The 25,745-nt window shown below is 39.1% G+C and overlaps 1 protein-coding gene across 13 annotated transcripts in view; it reads left to right on the plus strand.

Annotated features, from left to right (window-relative positions):
- Window positions 1-25,745, plus strand: part of NRXN3 (neurexin 3) — a 1,031,986-nt gene that overhangs the window by 985,064 nt on the left and 21,177 nt on the right. For 7 of the 13 annotated variants that reach the window (XM_087747424.1, XM_087747429.1, XM_087747432.1 and 4 more), the window contains one exon: window positions 8,581-8,656. In XM_087747424.1, the coding sequence (XP_087603550.1) occupies window positions 8,581-8,656 (76 nt within the window). Of the gene's footprint in view, window positions 1-8,580; window positions 8,666-25,745 lie in introns of all 13 variants that reach the window. The other 6 variants (XM_087747422.1, XM_087747427.1, XM_087747426.1 and 3 more) reach the window with 1 other exon arrangement.

A 25,745-nucleotide genomic window follows, 5' to 3' on the forward strand; every position in this document is an offset into this window, starting at 1 on the left:
CCTCTGAAAACTTTTATTCAGCTTTTTCTTCCTGTGTCCTGCTTTAAGCAGATGCTGAGGAGAGGGGGAGGTTGAAGCCTGTCCTGCCCAGTGCATTTGGCTCGTTGTCAGTTCTTCTGAGAGAGGATCACGACACACGGGAGACCACTCTGAAATTATTTTCAGAGCATTTCCTAAAAGAAATGTCTTCCATTTGAAGACTTTTGGATAAGCATTGGGAAACAACACTGTGTAAATTACTGTGATCTTCAGAAAATCAAACTCATGAGCAGTGCCTGAATTTCAGCAGGTTTGTCCTTCCAGCAGCTCTCACTTATTTCAGGGTGAAAGTTGTTGTGGGTTCAGCTGTAATGCCTTAATTTTTAGGAATAAGCTATTTAGTTAATTTAGTTAATGGTGGTACACTCCTTTCTTCTGGAGTTTTCACCAGCATCACTGCCATCCGCGTAACCAGGGTTATGCTTAAAGCAGAGGGCTGACGGTTTCTGTTTCAACTGACAGATTTGTTTCAATAAGACATAAAAATATAATAGGGAAGGGGAACAAGCTGTATCAAATGATGAAAAGGACACTCAGTGTGAAAATTCTTCCTGTGTGATTACTCTGAGAGGCACTATACTCAATGACTTCAATGTATAGACACACAACTTTCATCTTCAAGGTGCTTCTTTGAAAGGAGGCAAATGCATGGGGAAAGGAGCAATAGGTTAATAAGGGTGGAGAAAAGAGTCTCCTCTCATGCCAAAGCTGTATCTTTTGCGTTTAAGCCAAGAAATTATATTTCACAGTCCAGTCCAAAACTCTTGCAAATCTTGAGGGTTACACTGAATAGTTTGGAAAAGACTTGCCAGTTGATCCTTTACCACATTGAGACGAAAGGAGCAGTGTTCTATTAGGAAAGGAAAGAAACAGAAAAGCTAGTGACTCTGTGTGCATATGTAATCAATAAACAACCAATCTAGATTCCCAGAGATGAAATTTTATTTATTTATTTAGCTCCTAAATAGTATGTAATTTCTTCAGGCCAAGAAATAAATTGAAAGGATTTAGGAGGATTTGCTTATCAGCAGAACACCACGTAGCATTACATTCCTTCTGCTTTTGGGAAGGTACATTGAAGTTGGGTTAAGCTGCTGTGGTTCAATACTGCTCTTTCCCCTGTCAGGGGGCCTTGAACAACAGACGGATTAATCCTCCCCACTTCCCTTTCTCCCCTCTTTGCCCTCCCTTCCCTTTCTCTCTCTGTCCACACCCCTCACAACATCATCACACTTCCCACTGCCAGCAGACAGAGACAAAAGGCAGAAACATGATTTTTCCCCATTGTCTTTGCACAGTTTAGGCACAGAACAAAGTCTCTGAAATTTGGCATCAAACCTGGTCAAGAAAAGTCAGGCTTTACAGTCTTAATGAACTATTGATTCTATTGAGACAGGCTTTCAGTTTTCAGAGGACTAATTCAGCTTTCAATACTCTTTTTAAACATGACTGCCCATGACTCTGGATTGACACACAATTGGGGGGATTATTTTTTTGCTTTCTCTTACTTAACTGGGTAGGTACTTAATCTCTTGTCTGCTGTAGTAATGGACAAATGGCTGATTTTGTTAAGGGGTAGCTCTCTCATGATCCCTACTTAATGATATAATTTGACAGCAAATCAGCTTTTATGTCCAGCCAGGAAGTGCACTTTTGCTGGGGTACTGTTGTAGGGTACATACCTGCTGGTTACCTACCAGCTCCCAGCCAGTCAGGGTCCCGGGAACATAAGGATGGATTTGTTACTGTGGTCTGAACAGGTCTACAACAGTGATATCTTCTTGCTCCAAGTACAACTAGCTGAAAGGCTGTGCTGGATAGCTTTACCTCCTGCTTTGGAATGACAGAGAGAAATGCAAATGATGTGTTTATATTACGTAGTGATGGAGAGGATGCAAATAACGAATTGATTTAGAGTGAATTAGATTGGAGTGAAGATAGGTGGCGTGAGTTCTTCCTCACTAGGGTATATACACTAATGGTATTCATACCAGAATGGCTTGGGCAACTGCTTAATCTCAGTACTGGTGGTTTCTAATATTTCCTCGGGGAGACTTCTCCGTAGTTAATAAAGATCACTATTGAGATTTTTCTTGCTGAAAGTCATCCTAAATTTTTTTTGGCTTAATTTTATCCACTACTTTTTTGAAGCACCCTAAATAGTTCATCTTCCTTCCTGATGTTTATTACACCCTTGTGACACCTGTAGACATTTATCATACCTTTAGTCCTTGTTAAGTCAAGCTCTGATGTTTAGTTTTGCTAAGCCTGTCTCATTCATACATCTCTCCAGTTCTTTCATCTTTTCCATGGCTCTCCTCTGAATTGCCTCCAATTACTCTAAATCTTTTGGCATTGAATTCTCCAAAACTAAATGTAATGAGCTATGCTCTCTTGCTGTAAATTGTTGTAGCCTGGTTGAAATCAATGCCAATTTAAACCAACATCGGATTTGGCCCTCTTGTTTTTGTATTCACCTCAAATGAGCTATACGAAGAAAAATTATTAGTTTCATGTTTTTTGACGCATTGCCTCTGCAGAGGCAGACACAACCTCAGCACCAGTGTGTGGGAGTGCAAAGGGTTTGCACATATTTGTGGCTTTGGCTGTGCCACAATAAGAAAATATATGTCATACTATCCAGTGCTAATGACCTGGAGAGGATTAATACCCTTTAGCAACAGATAGTAGATCCAGAACTCTCCTTAAAAGTTTATACAGTCCAAAATTGCAGCTTCTTTCATAATACCTCATTATGATTTTCACATTTCTAATATTTTCCCATTTGTATGCAGATTCTTTCTATCTGTATGTAGTAGCTTGAATTTGTCCGGGCTGAGTCTCTCAGGTCTGCTATACTGTAAAGAACTCTAGGGTATTTTGAAAATAAAGATTAAATAGAAAGTGAGAAACAAATATAAGGTGTAGAAAGGAGAGATGAAGGATTCCCATTTAATTGGAATAGTGTGAAAAGAATACAAGTTCTTTAAAAAGCCCAGTTATCAAAGTACAAAAGGTTGAGGTATTCAAGCTAGAAGTGACACCTAATGAGACAGACACTTTCTCAGCTATCTTCTTTTGGGAAGGCAGCAAATGCCTTGAGCCTGTTCTTTGCCAAGAAACATCTTGGTTTTTGGAAGACAGAACAGCATCACTAACATTTTGCCATTCTAGGGGAGCATTTGTACTGTATGATGTTATACATAGAAGACAGTACATTGTCCATATTCCATAATAAATTTGAGATATTTAGAAAATACAGCAGTATGGGAGCAGTGGAGGGAGTCAAGTGGTCAGACTTAAGAAAAGTTTGTTGAGTTTCAGCTCTGTACATTTTAGGTGTGAAAGGCAAATGCACTGCTCAGATTAATACAACTCTATTTCTCCACCGTTGGGAAGATATTTGTGTCTGGCATTTTGTGGTGGTCATATTTCAAGAAGGATTGTAAATTCTGATTCTTTGGCAGCAAAGAGATTTACACTTCTCTCACAACAAAGCATTAAGTGTTGCTTTTCAAATAATGGTGTTGAATTGGAAGTAATGTGTACATTGTGCAGAAGAGTTTCAAGCAAAAGGCAAGTGGGAGAATTGAATCCTACTTTACCGAGTGAAGTAACTGCCAAATATGTACTTCTGGAGGAATTTGTCTGGGGTTTGAATTTATGGGTCCTTGTCTTTTCTCTCCCACTAGAAGTAAGAACTCCATCATTCTTGGGTGCGTTATTTATAATTTCATAAAGCTCTTCTGTGACAGGACTTATTTTACCCAGCATGCTTAATCTTTCTCAAATAACAGTGCACCCAAAGAGCAAGGTGTCAAAAAAACTTTGTGGCTGGGAAAAGGAAGATTCAGCACCTGCCATTTTGTGTAGAACAAAGGAGCAAAGGTTGTGGATCTGACGCATAAATTAGGCCTTTGGACACTTGGAAGGACTGGACAGGAATGAAGTCATCTTGAGCAGGTCTTGCCACGCCATCCCAACTTTCCTTGCACTTTACATCCCACACCAGTATGTACAGTGTAATGAAGAAAGATGTAGAACTATCACCGTGGTGAGATTGAAGAGGCCCTTAGAGTGAATAATTAGGAGGAGGTGATTACTGAACTAATAATTCATGGAAAGGAATGGGGAGCCAATTCAGTGAAATTGAAAGAATTTGAAGGTAAATATGCCCATAAATCCTCCAGGGTGGACTCAGAGTTTAGCACTTTCTCCTACCCCAGTTTTATTCCAAGGCAATTTCATTAAACACTAGAGAGAGGGAGAGAAAAAATAATAATATAAATGCCATAAAAAATCTTTCAGAGGAAGGAATAAAAAGGGTTCCTGCCAGAGAGAGATTTTATTGAAAGTTATTATAATACCTATCTTTAGTTTTATGGCTTTCAATACAGGGCCAAGTAATTTCAAAGCTGGGATTCTTTAAAAATGAAATACATATTTTAAAATAGTATAGTATGAATTATTATTTTTAATATAGAATTTAGCTAATATATGGAATAGAAAAATATTTTCTCTCTCATGTTCTTTCCAATGAAAACACAAACATCATTTCCATCATAGCATACGGAGAAGTTTCATTACTGTCATGTTGCCTGGACATAAGAATGTTTAGCATTTACCATCTATAGATTCCTGGGCAGACACTAAAGAATTAACCTGTTTACCTCCCCTGGGGCCAACGAGTGAGTATAATCAGCCCCATTTCAAAAAATGGGGAAAGGGAACCAGAAATGGAATAGCTGGTTTTGCTTACTGCCTCAGAGGGAGCCGTTTCTGATGAGAAGAAATGATGTTGGTGGAGAGATTTCTGGGGTCACTGCTTACTAGCCTCTCCTGTCTTGTGGAAGCACCAAGTTTAATAACCATCCAGTGAAAATTCTCAGGTCCAGGAGGGTTTTGAAAGGTACAGATTCCAGTTAAAAGAAGTTATGGTCTTCTGGAGGTTTCCTTGACTCTGTTTCTGTGGTCAGGAATTTTCTGCTGTTTCTCACTGAAATAGCTTTATTCCTCTGGGATGATTCAGATATTGGTATCTGAGAGGAAGGTGCATGAAAAACCAATATGTGATGGAACTAGAAAATCAGTTAGTGATGAATTGTGATGAAAAGTACTGAGATTAAAAATACAAGATAGGAAATGGCAAGACAGATTAGTGTACTTATCTTTTCTGTGGTTTCTAGAGATCCCGTTAATGACCTTGACTTAAGTCTAACACCACTTCTGGAGGTTTTTCTGTTTTTCTAACCCTCATTTTTACACATACAAAATCAGCAGCATGGGACAAACAGCAATCACAGAGCAAGAAAAACTGGAATATCAGGGCAAATAGCATGCAGTGGAGATGGGGAGAAAAAGACAGAGACTAATTGATAGAATCAAGTGTGGAACCAGTCATGAAGAAGTGCAGATACAGGTCAGAGCTGGTGAGTATTGCACATCACGCATTTGCATTTTGTCTGAGTCCAGCTGACTATGCCCTTCTCCCTTCAGAACCAACACAAGCTGCATAAGGACTTTATAGAAGAAAATCTAGAACACATATCTAAGAGCGCAGCATAAATGTGGTTGGGAGGCCACAGAGGCTCACCTCGCCCAGCACCCTGCTGCTGGCCCTGGCCATGCATGGAGCCTCGGGAAGAGAGTCCTGAGCAGGACAATGCAAATAGTGGTACTTCTTTGGTCTTGAGTGTCTGTGGCACAGGGACTTCCCAAGCTAGGTATGGGGTATTTAATAGCTCTGGATGGATGTTTTTACCTTTAATTTGGCTGATCACTTCCAAAATGCATCTAAACCTTTATTACCTACCAGTATCCTGTTGCAAGGAATTCCCCAGTTTAAAAAAAAAAAAAAAAAACAACCACAAACCAAAAAAACGTTGTGTAAAGAAATATCACCCGTTTTTTTTTCTGGGCATGCTACCCTTCCGGTTTCATATGATGCCCCTAATAAACAAGAGGAAAAAAAAGACTTATAACGGAACTCCTTATTCTTTACAAGTACTGAATCACATTGTCAATTCAATTGGATCTGATTCCGAGTTAATGTTGCATGAAGCCCTTAGATATGAGCAAGTAAGTGAGTAAGTGGATAGGTATACCAGTTGATAAGTGACAACCACACATTGTTATAATTTTTATGTTTATTTCCTACTGGAAGCAAATCATCACTATTCTATGAGACCCACATGTGAATTGTCAGATCTTCAACTAAGAGCAAAATCCACGTGCTCGAAATTCAACCTGGAAATCAAAACCAATTGCCAGGGTCTTAGCACTGTCTGAGCAAGGTCTTCTAGTAGCGATGGATAATTTATTCTTTATTCACAGTACTATCCTTAGCACTCTTTTACAAGTGCTTTAGACAACTGTGATATAAATCTCCAGTTTCACTAGCTACATTTCACCTACTTAAAAAAATTTCTTGTAGTATGGTTTTGTTGACTTATTGTGCTAAATTACTTTACAGTGGTGCAATTAAAAACTAATGTCTTTCTACCCAGCGACAGCTGCATTTCACTGTTGGAGGATGTGATCACTGTTTGTATAAGTTATAAAGTGATTTGGTGTCCTTTGGGATAAAAAATGCTTTATAAAATATATGTGACAAGGACCAGAATAACTGTAGAAAGTAAATTTACATCTTGTGCATTCTTCCTTTCTTGACCTCTCACTAAACAGACAAACTTTTAAAGCCATTTTGTTTTAAGAGAGAAGTCACCAGGATTTCAACAGTGTTCTTCTGTTTTCTATGACTGAAAGCAGATGCTAAAAAAATGACCTTAGCCCCTAAGGCGGGAAAATGCTTTGTACATGTTACCACCAGTTCTTTTTAATCTTGCCTCCCCACTGAGGTAAAACCGAGTAATACATACAATAGGGATTCCCTTATTTCCTGGCTGTTTTTTTACAGATACTCTATTTTTAGAATTTTTATTTACAGTCGACCAATCCTTTTTTTCTTTCTTGGCTCACTCTAAGCCACTGAAATGAAGAGTGAAGGAATGTCAGGTTCAGTCTGATCTTTCTGACTGACTGCTCAGTTCTGTTTTTTTCCTTAGCTCAAATACAAACAGAGAGGGGGGGAGTACAGACCTTCTGGCAGGGGACAGTGCTAGTGGTGGTCCTAGTGCTAGGACCACAAGAGGCTAAAGAAAAGGCTGGGACCTCAGAACACTTATACAAAGAGAGAACATGAAGCATGTTGGAGAAAGCCATAGCAGACATAGGAATGTAAAGGAGACCTTATTTAAAGCTGGAGAGTCTTTTTCAGGAATAAGGATTTGGAAGGCTTGTCATGATGTGAGACTCCCAGGAATATTACCTGGAGTACTAAAGCACAGTGTACTGAAGTACAGCTGCCCTGCTCCTGAGGAGCTGAGATTTCAGCAGTGCTTCCTGCCTGGTGAGGAACATTTTAGTTGGTTTGTTTCAGGAGTCATCCCACTGATCTTACTGCTGGGATCTGCAGCACTCTGCAAGGAAAAGTTGTCAAGGGAGACAATTTCAGCAGAAAGCATGGTTTTAGCCGATGCTGCTGAGCTGGGGTAATTTTGTATTGTGTGCAGGAACGTTACAACCTGCGTCCCGAGGCTGTCACAGACTCTCCCTAATGGTCTGCATTACTAATTCAACTAATTGCAGCAATTACAGGCAGGAGATGCTGCTGGGAAGAGACACCAGTACACTTCTCTCTAACATGCTGCAGTACATGCTGCTCATTAATTAGACCAGCAGCAAAAAAAAAAAAAAGAAAGAAAATATCACCAGCTGGAAATGCAAAGGAATGTGCTGAAACCTGTAAGGGCCATGAACAGTCACAGTTTGATTTAAGCCTTTCAGAACCAGACTTTCTAGCCTGTCAGCCCAGTCACAGCCACATCCCTGTTCACTTGGCAAGCAAGCAGGTGAGATTGCATGTTGGGCATACCTGACGCGGAGCAGTAGTTCATCATGCAACAAATGCATTGCACAGATATTTACTAGCTGCCTGGGTGATACATATTGTCTGAGTCTATCTTGTACATTTTTCTTTGCAGAAAGCATGTTCAGCCTGAACATGCTTCATATGGTAAGTCTCTCAGTAGGTGCCTTCTGGCTGGCCCTGCACGGTATTGGTATTTATCAAGGAGCCCAGCTTTTTCCAACTGGACACATCCACTTCGGCTGTCAGAGGATGGTTGCCAGCCAAGAAGGTGTCGTAGCCCACTGTACTTATAGTGTTCACAAGCACAGTGCAATCCACCTGCTAACCTAAACAGCCTGGCAGGCACACCACACCTGTGCACACCTGAAGTATTCAACAGCATAGGATAAGCACTGTTCCTCCAACAGGGGACTCCAGCTCCATGGAGGGCACATTTACACAGGCATATCTGGAATGCTTGCTACAAGTTAAATATTTTAAAAGTTAAAATTTTGAAACATTTTTTTTTCTAGGCTACTTAGCTGCCTCTGTAGCAGCCTCTTGACTTGCAAGTATCTTATATTTTTTTTCCCTCTGTTCTTTTTCCTTCATTCCTTTCCTTCACATGACAGACAACAGATGACATCGTTTCGTCAGCTGAATGTTCCAGTGATGATGAAGATTTCATTGACTGTGAGCCCAGTACAGGTAAGTCAGGTCAGTCTTGTTTTGCTTGCTTTCTGATTTCATTTGCAAAAAACAATGCATACATATATTTATATGTGTGTGAATGTATACATATATAATTATATATGTATACATATGTGTGTATATGTGTGTATATATATATACACTTATGTATATATACACTGTATATAAAATAAAAATTATACAGCCAAGCATCAGATCCCATGGACTTGGCGACAGCAAAATGCACATCTGTAGTGACTATTAGGTTAATATAAAGTTGTTTCCATGGCAAGCCAAACTTCCTGAAAGTGATCCCAGCTAATTTATAGTTCACGTTTGTAGCAGTTACTTCACTGACACAGTGAGAAAGCAAAAATATCAATGTGGCATGTAGCAAATAAAGATTTATGAAGTGGGGAGGGTGAATGTTTGAAAAACAGAAGAGAACAAAAGTGAAGCAATAATGGGTTATTAGCATTGTTTAATCTTTGTTAATTGCTCTGAAGATGGACTGTAAAAGGATATATTTGTCCATGGGATTTTGAATACAGGTAACATGGTAATGTATTTATACTAATTTTGTTTCCTGTGAGCCCAAAGAAATTGAGGAACACACCAAAATATAGTTCTAACGTAACAAAATTAGTAGTAATTCTTGCCCTGTTATCTGCAGTGATGCTTCAAAATGTATCCATTAAAGAGTCAGAAGGACTGGACATGTGGAACTGACTCAACTTCTCCCTTTCAGATACATTTTGATAAAATTGATGGCTTTTGTTTCTGGTGAGATATATGATGTGATATCCAGCAGGCAACTGCAGTCTATTTTATTTCTTAGAGGCTTTTTCAAGTCTTCTTTTTGAGGCTTGCCATGAGTTAAGCATTTCTATAATAGAGAACAGACATCATCGAATTTCTGTGTACATTTAAAAGAAAAAGAGGGAGTTTGGTTAGAATTTTTTGTCCTTAAAAGTGAAACATATAAATAGTTTAGGGTTTTTTTTTGTTTGTTTTGCTTTGTTTTGTTTGGTTTTGATTTGTTTTATTTGGGATGATGTTTTTTTTTCTTTAAAAAAATCCTAAGAAAGCATTATGGATGTTCTGTTTCTAGTTTCCTGAAGCCATTTGATTAATACAGCAATAACATTAAAATTCACCCAAGGCTAGTGCTTTCATATTTCTCTTCAATTCATCATGCTGTACCTGCATTTTTTGGTAGAACTTGGTCCTGGAGTAATCTGAGATTGGCATTGCCTTGTAGCTGGGAACTTCCACCTGTACTCTTGACTTCCCTGTGATGGCAGGGAAGGCAGTGACACAATGACTGATGCTAACAGAGAGCTCAGCCTACTCCCATCTCATTTTTCACAGATCTCTATGAGTTTTTCAACTCTGCACCTGGCAGAAAAGCAGTCCAAATAATACTAGATTGTGAAGCATAAACAGTGTGGGTATTGGGATTTTAAATAAAGGTACTAATGAAATGCCAGCGTGGTGATTATCATAAAAGTGAGGCATGAGATTAATAGGACCATGCTAAAAGGACTAATGTACCACAACTGATACGCAAGTGAATGGATAGGAATCATTTCATTAAAGCTTCACTAACATTTCAAGACTTCATTTTTTTTATTCCGATTGCCAAGTATTTCAATTAAAGGAGAAAACAAGATCTTTATCAGACTCCTCCTCTTGTGCATTATTGTCATTTATGTTTCAGCGCAGAAATCACAATTACTTCAATGGCTAGAAGTTGAAATAGCAATGTTTTCAGTTGTGCTGCCAGTGGAAAAATCAAAGTTTGAGGAGAAATTTGGTAAAACAGGATGGTTAGCATGAAATTTCAGAGTGCTTCAGAGCAACATTTTCAGACTAAAAATACCTCTCCCCTGACACAGTTAGAAATCTAATGCTACAAACAGGTACAAACTGGATTTATAAAAATGACTTGCCTTTGAAAATCCTGCTAAGCATTACAGTTGGCAGCTATATGTGCCTACAGACATTTGAATATCTGCTGTTTAAAATAATATGTTATGCTGAAAACCTGCTGAAGGTACTCTCCTAAACTACTAGACATTCTTGAAAATTTCACCCTTTTATCGTACCCTACTCCTCCTCCATAGGATGGTAGCACATCAGCCACTGAAATCTGAATCTTTTCTTGGGAATTACTGTGGCATTGAGAATAAAAGTTAGCCTGATAATATGTAAAAAAGTCTCCCAGATGGTCCTTGCTGATGAAATTTACACTTCCAGATTTTAAGTTTTCCTGCTGTCAGAGGCACTGGTGTACAAAGTTGCCAGAAGGAGGGATATGCAGGTTCTTTTTGCCTCCAAAAGCATAAACTTAGCTCATTCCATCATAATAAGAAGGAAAAGTAACAGGTTTATGGTGATCCTCATTTAGGTTTCTTTGTATATCTTATTGTCTCCATTCCCAGTGCATCCAGGGAAGGTAGAACGGTGGCTGCAATACAGCCAGTATCAAAGCACTCACGCAGCTCATACCGCTCTGGAGCACTACAGCAATCTGAGCTGGGTTATCAAAATCCAATGGTGCTGGCTTGGCTGAGCAGATATGTTGGCCTTTACACTTCAACAGCCAAGTCAGGATTCTGGCCATATGCCAAGATCTGGTACTTAAATGTATACATTGTGAAAAGAAAAGATCTGGATTATCTTGCTTGTATTTTCTAGTGTGTGGGTTTGGATTTTTTTAAAATTTAATTTATTTTTTTTAATTGGACCCATTTGAAGTTGCTTCATCCTGTTCTGTTGACAGGTCAGTGTATTTTACACTGCCTTCTGGCTTGCCTGATCCCTTTTGCAGCAAATTGAAAATTAAATGACCTAAGCCAGCACCGGCTCTTTTTTGTTGCTCTGATAATGTGTAGCTTTTAAAGCTCTTGAGTTTCTGCCAAACACCAGGACTTGGCCTTCCATCACCCTCAGTGCCACGGTCCAGTAATGCAAAGGTTACTGAATTCACTGCTGCAGCTGTGAGATATGATATACATCACTATGAACCTGCTGTGCAATAACCAAGACAAGGGCAGCAGAGAATGTTGCCCAGCAAATCAAAAGCTTTTAGATTTCATATGGGTCAGAATCAAATCCCAAGATCTAAATATATTACTTTGGTCTTGGTCCTGGATCCAAGGCAGTACGCTACAGAGTCCTTTTGAAGACTTTGGTTTTGGTGTACTCAAAGATAGTTCAACAGACACAAAATCATGCCCTCTTTGAGGCTAAATATCATATGAGAACCATTTGCAATGTCTTATTGCCACTTAACTCTGATTGTCTGTTGAATCCAAGACCTGAATCTCAGTAAGCATACGATCTCCATCTGGATACTAGCATCTCTTTAAAAGAAGATGGTGTAAAGGTAATTTCCTCACTCCCCTCCCCTCAGGATTTTCCTGGCTAGCTTGAGACACTCACTGTAGCAGGCTGGCTACCACTCTGTGCCCTGCTTCCAAAACTGATTTCTGTTGGGATTTCTGTAGATCCCCTTGTTTAGAAGCCAGGAGCTGTCACAGGACCTGTTCTGACTGAGGTAGCCTGCAGGGATCCCCCATAGACACATACGTATGCATAAGGAATTATTCTAACAAGTGGTGGCAATGACAGCTGTGAATCCAAAACCCATCTGTATTTTATATAATGAAAAAGAATCCATTGCAGGTTCAGGGATAAAAAATACTTGCTGTTCATCTTATTGCAGGCAAGCCTAGATACCCTTAGATCTCTAGATCTCCCAGAATGGCTTACATGATACAGTAGGCAAAAACTGTTCATCTGCTCTGAAGAAACATTTATTTACAGTCAAGAGCAGTCCCTCTCTTATCAAGGTGGCAATGTCAGTTGTCCCATTACATGTTCAAAAACCTTCTGGTTTCTGTGCCACAAACATGATGCTTTTCTCTGGTATGAGTACAGGACTTTCTTCTGGCCTGTTCCAGGGATATCTGAGACTCAAATATTCAAGTTCCTCAAAGCTGAAGCCAGGGTCCTGAGTCTGTGCTTTTGAACACAGCTCTGTGGTGGTGTTTTGGTCACTCAGCTGCTCTCAGAGAATGAAAGATTTGTAAAGGAAATATCTTTACTCCTAACTAGGAAACACTGGGCCATCATGAAGAAAAATAGCATTTATCTCTTTCCAGTCAAATGAGGGGCACCTCTACAATCTGATCTTATTGAGACGTCAAAGCCTTGAGGATTCTAGTTATGCTTTCCTGACAGCAGTTGCTGCTGTCTCCTCATACCATTGCCCTTGTTCCCATTAAACATGTCCATTAGTGCAGTGCTCTGGCACCTGGCAGGCTGGATGCTGGTGGCTGGGCAGCTGACTGGGATCATAGCCCAAGCTGCTTATTGCACTAGTCAAAACAGTAAGACCCAAACACGCACCAGTTAGCCTGAAGCCCATAATGCAACCTCTCAAAATGGTCTGTAGGGCTTAATCCTAGCTCTCTTAATCCTATCCTCCTCATCTACTCTGCCCTGGTGATGCCGCATCAGGAGTACTGTGTCCAGTTCTGGGCTCCCCAATTCAAGAAAGACAAGGAACTACTGGATAGAGTCCAGCAGAGGTCTACGAAGATGATTAGAGGACTGGAGCATCTCTCTTATGGGGAAAGGCTGAGAGAGATCAGTCTGTTTAGCCTGGAGAAGAGGAGACTGAGAGGGGATCTTATTAATGCTTACAAATATCTTAAGGGCAGGTGTCAGGAAGATGGGGCCAGACTCTTTCCAGTGGTGCCCAGCGACAGGATAAGGGGCAAGGGCACAAACTGAAACACAGGAAGTTCCATCTGAATATGAGGAAAAACTTCTTTACTTTGAGGGTGACAGAGCACTGGAACGGGCTGCCTAGAGAGGTTTTAGAGTCTCCTTCTCTGGAGATATTCAAAGCCCACCTGGACACCATCCTGTGCTCTAGGTGAACCTGCTTTAGCAGGGGGGGTTGGACTAGATGATTTCCAGAGGTGCCTTCCAACTCCAACCATTCTGTGATTCTGTGATCTCTGGCTTGACACAGCCCATGTTTCTTCCCTGGTGCAGTTGCCAGCTTTTCCTTCCTATTGGCCCAACAATTTCCTAGGTGATATTTTTCCAGAGAAGTTTATTCTGTGTTTCCCAAAAGGCTTCATGTACGATAAGGCTGGCATTGTCTGATCAGACTGGTAAGCCTTTCCCATGAGGGACTGGAGACAGCAATACAGATGCCAAAATCTACAGTTCTTTGTACTGGAAGTTACACAGTGTTTTGTAGCATATACCCATACACAGGAGACACATATCCTACAGGTATGGTGCCTGTATCTATAACTTACTGGCCTGTACCCATCCACTTCAGGCTCCTGATTTATGGGCTAAGACAATCCAGCTTCCAGCCATGTAAGCTGGAGACCCAGAGATTTATTTGCAGAAAACAAGCAGAATCTCTCTTCCAAGAGTCTACAAGCAGCCAGCACAGTACAAAAAGCAGGATGCTGGAAGTGAAGAAATCTTGACTGAAGAAACCAAGCAAAGTGCTGATTTGGCTCTTGTCCTCCATGAACTACATCAGCCTTCTTGAAGCACCCACAGAATTTTCATTGCTCTCCTCAGAGAAACATCCCTCACAAATCCAGTGCCCAGTTACCCCCAGTTTCTCCCTCTGTCAAGCAGAAGTTCTGCTCCATTTCTCATGCTGTAAACAAGAAATGGCCTTTAAAGTTGGGCGCATGCCTCAGAGTATGCAGAGAAGTAGGCTTCTCATCTCACAGGCTGAATACCATACAGACCCGAAGGAGGGGGATTCATCCACGGCACTTCCCAGGGTATGGCATCACTTGTTTGCTGGAATTTCCTAGCTACAGTCTTATGGCCAAAACAAAACCAAATGAACAAGTTTTACTAATCAATCATGCAGATGACTTACAGGAATTTTTGTTTGTTTTTTCTTATTAGGAATTTATACTGAGTTTGTTTTTCAGCATATTGGTCTTTTTTCCTATGTAAGCTCCAAAGGCACCACCCATGAGGATATTTTATCTATATATGTGCTATATATACAGTGTGCATATATATCTATAACTATATGTGTATATGCTAAAGTAATAAATGACCAATATCAGCAGTAGCCCCTATCATCCAATCACATGTTTACACAGAAATTCATGCCTTCATCTAACCCTGGCATCCGCTGGCGTGGACAGATGCATGATATTGTTATTTCTTGGTGAACAAAGCACGTTAATTTCTTTTTTGTTACAGTTTTTTCTTTCTTCCTTTTATTTATTTGTTTACTTTTAATTGATAGTTTCATCTACCAATTAGCCTTGGGGTAGGGTGGGGCAGGGAGAATAAAAAAATTATACAGGTATATCCATCGATATATACACACATACTCTGTGTATATATAGATAGATATATACATTGTATATATTTGAAGAACATTTTCTGTCGTTTCACCTCATCTTGTGCCGCATGAATTTTTGGTGATTGATATTTTAGTTTCTTTTATATTTCTTTCCCTTTTTTTTTTTTTGGCTCGTAATGGTGCCATACCGCTATTTTTTAATTTTTAAAATCATTGCTGTACTTTTCAATTTATATTTTTGGAGTTCTTCCAACAAAATAATGGTTTAATCATCTCAAGAAAGAGATATAGATCTGCAAACCAATAAAGGCAACAAAATCTTTTCTTGCCATCCTTAAGAAACCCACATTTTCAGACATCCCAAGAAAGTTGTGTACAAAAGAATGAAGATTCTTATCCCTCCTTTCTTTTTATTTTCTCTTCTCCCTACCTTTTTTAAAATTCTGCAAAGTCTCTATCCTGTCTTTTCCCTTTTCCCCTTTTTTTAATTGAGTTCAGAGAAAAAACACCCAGAAGGAAAAAAAGACTCCCCTTTACCCCTGCATTCTCCCAGGAACAATTCTTCCAACAAAGAAAGCCCTACAAACAGCAGATGGCATAAAAAGAATTTTATTGCAATGCAGAGTATCTGTCGCATCTTTTATTTCTGGGTCAGTGCAAGATCATTTTTGTGGCATGCTGTAGTTTAGCTGATTTAACTAACCATGGCCTTCATTAACCAGTGCATGAGCTGTGATGACGCCATCTTGTGTTTCATCAGAGCTACGCATTCAGGCTAACCGAGCAAGTCCGTAGTGTATTATTTGGGGGGATATTGTTTCAATTTTAATTTTTAGTTGTACTACTTCTTTTTGGAAGAGTTATGCCAGTACCATCGGCTGCTTCTGGCAGCCTCAGCGTTATATATCTACTTTATTTTATGGGTTTTTTTGCTCGTTTTTATTTCTCAGTAGCAATCTTACGTCTTGTCTGTGTCCATCTGTCTTGTCAGTGTGTCTTGGAGTCCATTGGTCCAGTGTTGTTATGTGATTCTGTTCTCTGTTCGTAAGCTGGTGTCCAGCTCCCCACTGCTCTGTCATCCCTCTTCCCCTTCCTTTCCCCACCTTCCCTGCCCACTTGCCCGAGGGGGGTCCACAAAGGGGCACCAAGCTTTGAATGACATTCTGAGTGTCACCTCGAGGCTTCAGGCTGGAAGTCACAAGGTGTCTGTGCAGCTTCTTAAGAAAGACAAAGTTTGCAGCTGGAAAGTTTTCAAACTCTGTTATCATTTCACTCCTAGAAATGGTTTACTGGCATAATGCTAAAGTGACTTCTTATACTGCTTTTTAGGGGATTTGTATGTGCATGCTGACGTCTTAGAGCAAGAACTCCTGTTATCTGTGCTGTAGGCACCAGGAAACACTATGCAGGGTTTAGGCTGTATGTTAAATGGAAAGTACATAGGCGCTTTTATAAAAGGCAGTCTTGGGAAGGGAATATCACTGTGCACGTGCAACTGAAATGATATCTATGTGAATGTATTTCTAAAATCCACAGTTCACAGTTCATTTGTAGTTAGACAAAAATGTAGGATGTATTTAAGATTTTAAGAACAGCACATCTTCCCTCTATGAGGTCAATCTTCTGTGTGTCACTATGTGATGTTTATTCTTTACTGATACTAGTAAAAACTCTTGCTGATGTTTACTTGTATAACTTGAATGCAATTTTGGAAATGCATCTGGAGTGTCTTCTGCCATATGCATCATAAATGCAATAATGCATAAGGCAGAAGAAAACAGTCAGAGTTCTCAGGTGTCTTCTTAGACTTGAAACACTATTTAGAAAAAAACATCCTTTGGCTTGTACAGTGGTGCATTCCCCAGTATCCTTAATTCTGTTCCCACTGAATAAACTAGCTATGTTAGTGGCACTGAAGGCCTCGGTGCATTAGGATACATCAGCTGGCATCAGTGGATTAACTCAAGTTAGTGGAGGAAGAGGCAGCCCGTTTCCTTGCAGATAATGTTCAGGACATCACAAAAAGTATGCTTACACATACCTTTAGCCTAGCTAGAATCCCAGTTGTTTTGCAGGAATTAACTTGCTCTGCAGGGAAGCTGAGATGCTGAAATCTGTGAACTTTTCTCAGAAGAGCACAATATAAGGCTTACCTGTTTAAGCAAAGAGTTACCAGAAGAGGGAAGTGATGGGATATGTTCAGATCTCCAATATGGAATTATTTCATTTAATTATTTACTTTAACTTATCCAAGATATGGTTCCTGTACTTGCAGAGGGATAAAAAGAAGATAGCTTTTCTTTCACCAATAAGAACCAATGATCTTATGCTCAGTTCAGTTTTCTTAATTCATGTGTGATCTGACAAACATTACTGGGTGCTATCAATTATAGCAAAACCAAATCAATATTTAAAGCATTCTCGGTTTAGATTTTAGATCTCTATGTGTTTTTCACAACTATTAATTCCTATCAGATCTAAAGCTTTTTCTTGGGAATTGCCTTAATAAAGCAACTGCTTATAAAATTATAATATAATCAACAAGCTCATGGTTTTGTGTAATACTGCCCTCTGCCAGATAGACCAGAACAGTCCTGTTATGAGAGTAACAGCAAAAGAAAAAATCTTTTTAGCTCAAGTGGCAGGTGTTACTGGAGCAGAACAATCAGAGTTTTAGCCCCCTGCATCATGAAGTTCAGGGTAACCTTCATATTGGAGTACTGTGATGAGTAAATCAAGTGTCCAGTCGTCAGGACAGTAACCTCCAGGCTGTGGCAGAGCTGCTGTGTCCTGCTGAATGGTTGCTTTTGTTCACCTTATGTAGTCTCTGTGATGCCTGCGACTAGCCCTCTGCTGCAGGGAGCAAGAGGCTCACTCAAGGACACGAGATGCCGTGGAAGGTCCCGTTGTGCTCCATTTTACCCCACTAAGTGTATATATGGATTTCTGACACTTGAAATAGTTAGTTCGTCCTGGTGTTTTCTGTCTCATGGCAGGCTGCTGGCTTCGGCTCTCGTGACATTTGTCACTGAGCAAGGGAGAGAGCTGAGGGTTGAGTTGTTAAAGCAAAGGATAAAAAGCCTGAACTCTGGTGTGCCGCTTCCAGCTCTGCTGTTGGTTCCTTCTGTGACTGTGCATTCTATATTGCTCATTTGCCTACCTGTAAGGCAGGGTAAACGAAATACTTCTTAGCTAGATGAGGGAGAGATGAAGGGAAAGAAGGAGATTTCATTAATATTTTAATGGACTTTGATATTCAGGTGCAAATTGCTGTGCAATACGCCAAAATGGTACTGTACTGCTACCAAAAATGTACAAACAATGTCACTGTTAAGGTTTTAGCACTAAGTGCTATCTTCACTTGCTGTGGCAAGTAACGTTATTGTATATTTTTACGAAGTAGGTACAACTCCTAATCTGTTAATGCACATGGAAGCAAATGAAGGACACAAAAGCCAAATATTTTCATGTCAGAGAACATTGGCATGGCATCATTTTTATTAAATATCACTTTATCCTCTAGAGTTAACACATGCAGTGGAATGAACCATGATTAGGTTACATGAATTAATGACATGAGTGGACTACAATATGTAGATCTTTTATATCAACACTTCCATCACTTGAACTTGCATCCTGATCAGAATTTTGCTTCAAAAACTTCAGTTTCTCCAGCCTGACTTAGCTGGTGTAAGTTTCCCTGGTTTTGCATTTAAGATCAGGAGGATATCAGGATTAGACCCACAGTCTGGCTACCTTGCCCTTGCTGCCTTCCAGTCTTTTTTTAAAGCGTGTTCTCTAAACTCAAAGCCATGTGCACTGTCACATTCTGGCAATCTCTCTAGTGCTGTGCCTATGTTATCAAGCTGACACATGTCTAAAATACTAAGATATGATATTTTCAACCTGCTGGGACTTGCTTTTTGTCCCTGTTAGCTTTGATTTTCAGCTTCATAAAATATATGGGAAAGAAAGAAAAAATAGCCAATGACACATGCAGTGGAAGAGAAGAGCTAGCACATGACTCAGGAACAGATTTTGCATCAAAGGCAAATGTATGTATATTAGACCCTTACATGTCTATAGCAACTGATTAGTTAGCTTTAAACAAGAATAAACTATCTCATATCCGGAAGATATAGAATATCTTTTAGAGAGAAAATATTTTGAGTGTTTATAGATACTAGGGACAGAGAGACACTTTTGCTCCTAAAGGGTTTTACTATATGTTTCTTTTGGTCATCATGCCTAGACCTGAAGGTGCCTTATGTATTAGAAGCCTAAAGGTACTGATGTTCACATGAACTACAACACCTGGAATGATACCTTGGTAGAGCAGCATTCTACTTCCATTTTGAGCCCAAGTAGATCATAAGATACCAAAGCTTATAATCATGTCAAAGGGGTTATCACCTTGCCTTCATTCTGCCTTTCCATTTCAGTTCCAATTTATTAATCACAAGAGCTAGAAATTAGTGCTTTATTCCAACTGTTAGCAGCTGGGAATCTTGGTTCCTGAGTGATATGAAGTGTTAACACATACCTTAAATGCTGTGTGAGGAGCAGGAGACAAAGATCATACCAGTTTTGAAAGTAGGGATAGAAGCAAAAAAAAAATAATTAGACTGATTTGAAATCTCAAATGTCCACTAATTTGACAACATATTTTATTCTGCATTTTCATTGCGCTAATAAATAACATTATTTAATCCTTAAAAAAGAGCCACTCTCAAGGATTCATTTTTCTACTGCTGAATCTCATAAAAACTGAAGTTGTTTGGTCCCATGGGGTGGTGTTATAAGGATCATTGGCTCCTCTTTTGGCATTCAAGAAGAACTACAACTATTTTACAGACAAACATACAAAATCTCAAAATTAGCTTCTTTTAGAGCAACAAGAAAATTCCAACACTTTTGTCTCTTCACTGGTTTCACTCCATCTCAGTATGAGAACAATAAATGTCAGAGGCATCAAAAAGGGGGAAAAAGTTGTTCTGTCTTTGCAGGAGAGCAGAAGTGCAAAGCAACTTTGATCTTAATTATTTATATATTTTTAAATGGATGTCAGTAATTCTTTTTTTTCCCTGGGACTGAAAGGAGTATGACTGATTTTAGATACTAGTTTTAGGGACTATTCATTTTCACTACTGAAATCTTGAGGGCTTCATAAATGTTATATTTGACAGACAAAAAGAGCAAAAATAGCCCTGTAATTAGTTCAGGGTATTTTCTAGTGTATCAAAGTATAATTTTAATTTCTTCTTTTTACTCTTCTCCATGAAGCAACAAGTTTTCTATGGAATGCCTGGAGATCTGTATGTCCCCTACAATCTGTGGTTCTTCTGTATGCTGATTCTTTTAGTGTTGAAACATGGATCATTAATATATTGCAAAGCATGTGCACACACACTCTCTCTGTGTATACATGTGCACATATTTATACACCTGTTAATGCCATGTTTAAGTTCTGGCTAAAAGGAGCATTTTGGGGAACTGAAATAGAGGAGTAGAATAAACTTGTTTAAGAGCTTTACAAGCAAATGTGGAACAAATAGATTGAATCTTGCCTTATCCTCTTTCTCATACTACTGTTAAGTTGTGTTAATTCAAGTTTTTGGCTTTTGTATAACTCTGAAAGCAGCTAGTACATCCCAGCATTTTGAGGAAGATGTTTTGTGAGTGCAGGCAAGAGTGACTCGGGTTTGAGATCTGGGCATAGTCTGAAACAGAGGACCTCCAGCACACATCTGAACTTGCAGCAGGGAGGTGCCTTTGGCAAGGTTCTGAATCACTTATCACTGCTAGGGAATTAGAGACTCTCAGAGAGCTGTGGGGAGGATTAAGGAGGGTTTGACAGCAGAGGAGAAAGTCAAGGGACTTGGCAGTGTAGCAGGAGTATGTACGTATCTGAAAAAAAAAAAAAGTACTTTTTTGTACAGTAGATTGGACACACTACCAGCTCTGCCCTTATTCCAGTGGTTGATGGGTACCCTTCCCATGGACAAGATGCTGCAACATGCCCCAGACAGCAGTAGAGTGAGTGAGCATTGAGCATAAAATTATGAATGAATTTTGAGCCTTATTTTCTGATAAGATAACCAAGAGGTTTTCAGGTTTGCCTGAAACCCTTTACTTCATATGCTTAAACATGCCATATAAGCCCAAAGGGAATACAGAGACCAGAAAGATAGTTGAAAATAGTCACACCCTAGTTCTTTTTTCATAAAAAAATGAAGATCTGGTGTTTGTAAAGTACTGTGGGGACTCCATCTAGTATCTTCTGAACTGTCTGTGTCAAATTCAAAACAAGAAAATGTTTTATGACTCCTAAAATGCAAATTTCAACTTTTGTCTTAAAATGCCTTTTCACTTTGAAATTGAGGGGTTTAAAAAAAAAAATTAAAAGTTCACATTCTAACAAAGTATCTTGTTACAAAGCAAACTAAACAAATTTTGTAGTCATAAGTATTGTGTGGGGATTTCACTACATGTCCCTTTTTTAATTTCTGAAAATATGACTAGTAACCTTCACTTTTAACTAACTTGGGAGTTTTTTACTACTCCTTTTCAGTTTTTCAGCTTCCTTTCTCCCCCGTTAAGTTCTCCAGAACATTATACCGTACTTTTCCCCATAGGAAACATCTGTCACTAGCTCTGTACCAATTGTGTTAGAAGAATAAAACCTTTGATTACATTTATCAAAGGAGTTGGGCCAGTATATTTCAGCATCTTCAGTTGTTTCGTTCATAGCTTTTCATTATATTTTGAATAGCAATGGTAAAAGTCCATCCCTGAAGCTGTGTGATCTTTCCCACATATGCTGTTTTCCATATCTATCACTTTTCCCTTGGAAAGGAAAAGAAAAAATAATTCTGGAGAAAGAGGGGAAAAAGTCTCCTTCACTAAGGCGATATTTTTAGAAACAGATGGTAAAACAAACTGCAAATGTTGTGCCTGGAGCAGCTCTATTCTAATAACAGGATTGTTTAAAGATGAAAGCAGTCATTTGTGTGTCTAGCTTACTCTGTTAGTAGAAATTCTTCCTCCATACGGGAAGAGTAGGGAAACCTGGTGCAGTAGTTTGTTCCCTGTCTTACCTCCTCTGAAAAGATATTTACACAGTTCTCTGCTGAAGAATGAGCATTTGGATAGTGAACTCTGGTACAGCAAACTCAAAGTGATAGCATAGGAAAAATGAATCTCCGTCATCTATACTTCATTTACTATTGAACGAGTAGATTCATTATTCTTCTGGTGATTTTGGTTTTTTTGCCTCCCAGATGACCTTTCCTTCCTGGTGACAAGCTACAAGTTTTCTGTTGGCCTGTCTTGTAGGTGGCAGGTGTCCAAACATGAGCTGCCAATTCAGATAGTTTAAGAAACTCTATAGAGCTGCCAGGCTTAGCGCTCCTTGTGTAAGAACTCTATATTCACACAGAAACCTTTAAAGTACCCTGAGGAACTTGAGCAGTTTTGTTTCTTTTTCCATAAAAAATTTGCTTAGCTTTCATTAAAGCTAATTAATTAGAAATCTGAGGACCAAATGAGGTAACAGCCATTTGTAGCACTTTTAAAATAGATGCTTTGTGAAGGCCCAGCTTTATGATGATATTTGGAATATCAATTGGAATTGATACCTACTTTTGCCTTAAAATCCCTATAAATGCAATACTGTTTCATGTATTTTATTGGGGTGTGGTCTCTGATGCCAGCTACATATACAGCATGCTTACTTAAAATTAATTTTAGCAGTTGTATCCTGGAGATGGCTGCATGTGTGAATGTCCAATAGCTCCAACAACTTTTTATAGTTGTATTGCCATCATTTTTCCAGTGGCTGAGAGGAGCTTTGTGGATATTAGTGCAGCTAAGCACTTGCTTCAAAGATCTAAATTTTAGATTTATACACTGACAAGAGAGAGTTAATCCTTTTGTGGACTGGGCCCTTAATTCTTCTTTCACTTTCAAACCTCAGTTAATCTCTCCTTCACTTTTTAAACAAAGGTTGCATTTTGATCCTACAGATTTCTTAAACCTTCTGTCAGATACACACTCCAGGAGGTCATTTTTCTGGGGATCCAGTCATGTTAAGGCAATGACAGCTTTTACTGCGGTGTGTCATATTACATTAATTTTCTTATTCAAGGGAGATTTCAGCAAATGCAAAACAAGACGAATGAGCTATCTACAGTGAAGTTAAAGATTTCAGACATCAGCTTAGAGTAATGATCATTGTTCCTTGTTGAGCAGCAGTTCTTTATCAGTTTTCTCTTTTGTTTTGTCTTGTGCTATTCTTTTCTGGTAATGAAATGCATAGAACTGTACACATCATTTCAGGGGTAGCAGTGACAAAGCCATGTAGAGAGGCACTGTTATCTTTCTGCTTCATTATGATGAAGCCTCTGCTTATACACAGCCTGAGTTCTGAAAATAGTTGGAAAGCTTAATAAGCATAGGGAACTGGTGTGGAGGAAAGAGATTCTCTGCAACAGAGGATTAAGGGATGACAAATGCAGTTTCCTTTTATAAAATCCAAGAAATTTGAACTCTGCGTCTCTGACTGGAGCACTGGGAAAGGTACTGGAAATAGGTATTAAGGGAAATATATATGTATATATGTATGTATGCGTATATATGCATATATGTGTGTATAAACATACGTATATGTATGTAATACATAGTACATATATATGTGTGTGTAAGCGTATGTATAAAAAAACATAAGTATTATTCAGTTGCATAATATGATGACAGATTTAAGATAGTTCTAGCAAATAACTTAGGTATGAAAACAGAGTGCTTGTAATATCCTGTACTGGGCCCCAGGAGATGGCCTCCATGTCACATTTCAGGTCTCTGCGATTCTACTGTAAGAAATGATGCACATGCTCTACCTCTCACTTAATCCTAATGTAAGTTAGCAATAATGCATGTAAGCATTATTATCAGTGTAAAACTTCTGCAGGTGAGTAGCAAATCATGCTCTTAAGGTTCAGATGTAGGATAGTTTGCCAGAACTGAACATCAGATCAGAAACATTAAATTAGGAAATTCATTGCATGCATGAAAAACAATTTGTATGCACAAAGAAGTCCTGGGAGACTACATTTGATAATAGGCTTAAAATACCAACAGCAGAATTTTTTCACTGCATTCCTCTCTTGTTTATAACTCTCTTCCAAACCTTTTGTCAAGAGCATTTATGAACGGGATGTTGATTTTTCTTTTGGAAAAGGAAGCAGTCAGCACTTGGATCTCCATAGCAGTTTGGAATTCGGATGCAAATTAAATACTTTTATTGTCAAAAAATTCAAAAAATTGTGTACAGATTCCTGTATATATGCATGTGCATGCATAATAGCTAATTCCATTAACCACATGGCTGGAAAAACTGGCAGCCTGATGTTGAGTGCCTTCAGTTTTCACTGGGATTAATGAAAGTAGAAAGTATTTAGCAGTTTGCAGGATTAGGGCTGATTTTGTATAGTTATATGTGAAAAAAAAATCACTATATAGAATTAGCTAGACCTTAAATCACAGTCTGGAAAAAATTCTATATTGTTTAACATAGAGGAGAGACTTTAGCCAGTGCATTTCAGAGCTCAGCTGTAGAGTACAACAGCTTGTTTTTATAAGGTGCATATGATCTACATTTTTTACTGTATCCCATTACAATGCTCTACTTTATTCTACGTGGTTTGAATACATGAGAAATGCCTGTTGGTTTTCTGAGATCAGGCAGCATCTGACTTGAGCTTACTTTTTTGAGCCCAGTTGGTGCATCTGTACTCTGCGCGTTAGTATTCTTAAAGAGAGCAGAGATGAACCCTCCTTTTGCTTAGAAAATATATTCTGTCTTTAAAGTAAGTCATTGCAACTTCCATTTTTATTTCTGCGCTTGGTAGTGTTCCGGATCTTCTTGGTCTTATCTGACAGAACACCCAGCCCTGTATGTCAGGTACCGTGTTTGACCAGAAATGTACTGTTAGTACTTCAGTAACATTGTTTATCTCAGACTTCAAAAATGTTTTGCAGGTATTAAAAAGAAGCTTTTCAGACCTTTAGTAAGAGGGATGAATACTGTTGTCTCCACTTTATAAATATTGTAATCAGAGAGGTTAGAAGGATGCTTCCTTAGGTGACTCACTAACAAGCTTTAGTTGAGAGGAACATGCAGAAGATTTGAGAGATGCATGGAGAAAAGGATTTGTAGGGCATGCAACAGTTGCAGAGGTGGGAGGAGGAAAAATTACTGCTGAGATTAAAAGAAGAATTTCACTAATAAAGGAGAGGAAATGTTTCTGAATAAAATTATTTTTTCAGTGTGAAAATCCATATTTGTTAAAACAAAAGGAACAATTTCACCCATAGCTATACCTGAATGCTGTAGATGACCAAACAGTCTTTGCTCATCCTCACTAATATGTGTGTTTGCTTTTAGAGTCCAGTCCACTGGCTTTAATGGTTTTGTATCCTGTAAGTCCCTGCAGACTCCACACAGCACTGGGGCTGGGGGCTGGGTTCCAGTCCGTTTCTCACTTCTCCAGTGGAGTCATTTACCTACGTCCAATTTACAAGTTCAGCCAGTCATATTTCTGTAAAACCACTGAAGGCAATAGGGTAGCTACAAGGTCTCTGAGGGAATACGTTGACCTACAGTCTTTCCTTATGAGTGGTGATGATGGGAGACCTGAACTTGACTCTCAGATCCCAAACTTGGGTTGGCAGAGAGTT

The sequence above is a fragment of the Nipponia nippon genome, unplaced genomic scaffold (genome assembly GCF_047370975.1).
Source record: "Nipponia nippon isolate SJK-2023a ecotype South Korea unplaced genomic scaffold, ASM4737097v1 scaffold_11, whole genome shotgun sequence".
Lineage (NCBI taxonomy): Eukaryota > Metazoa > Chordata > Aves > Pelecaniformes > Threskiornithidae > Nipponia > Nipponia nippon.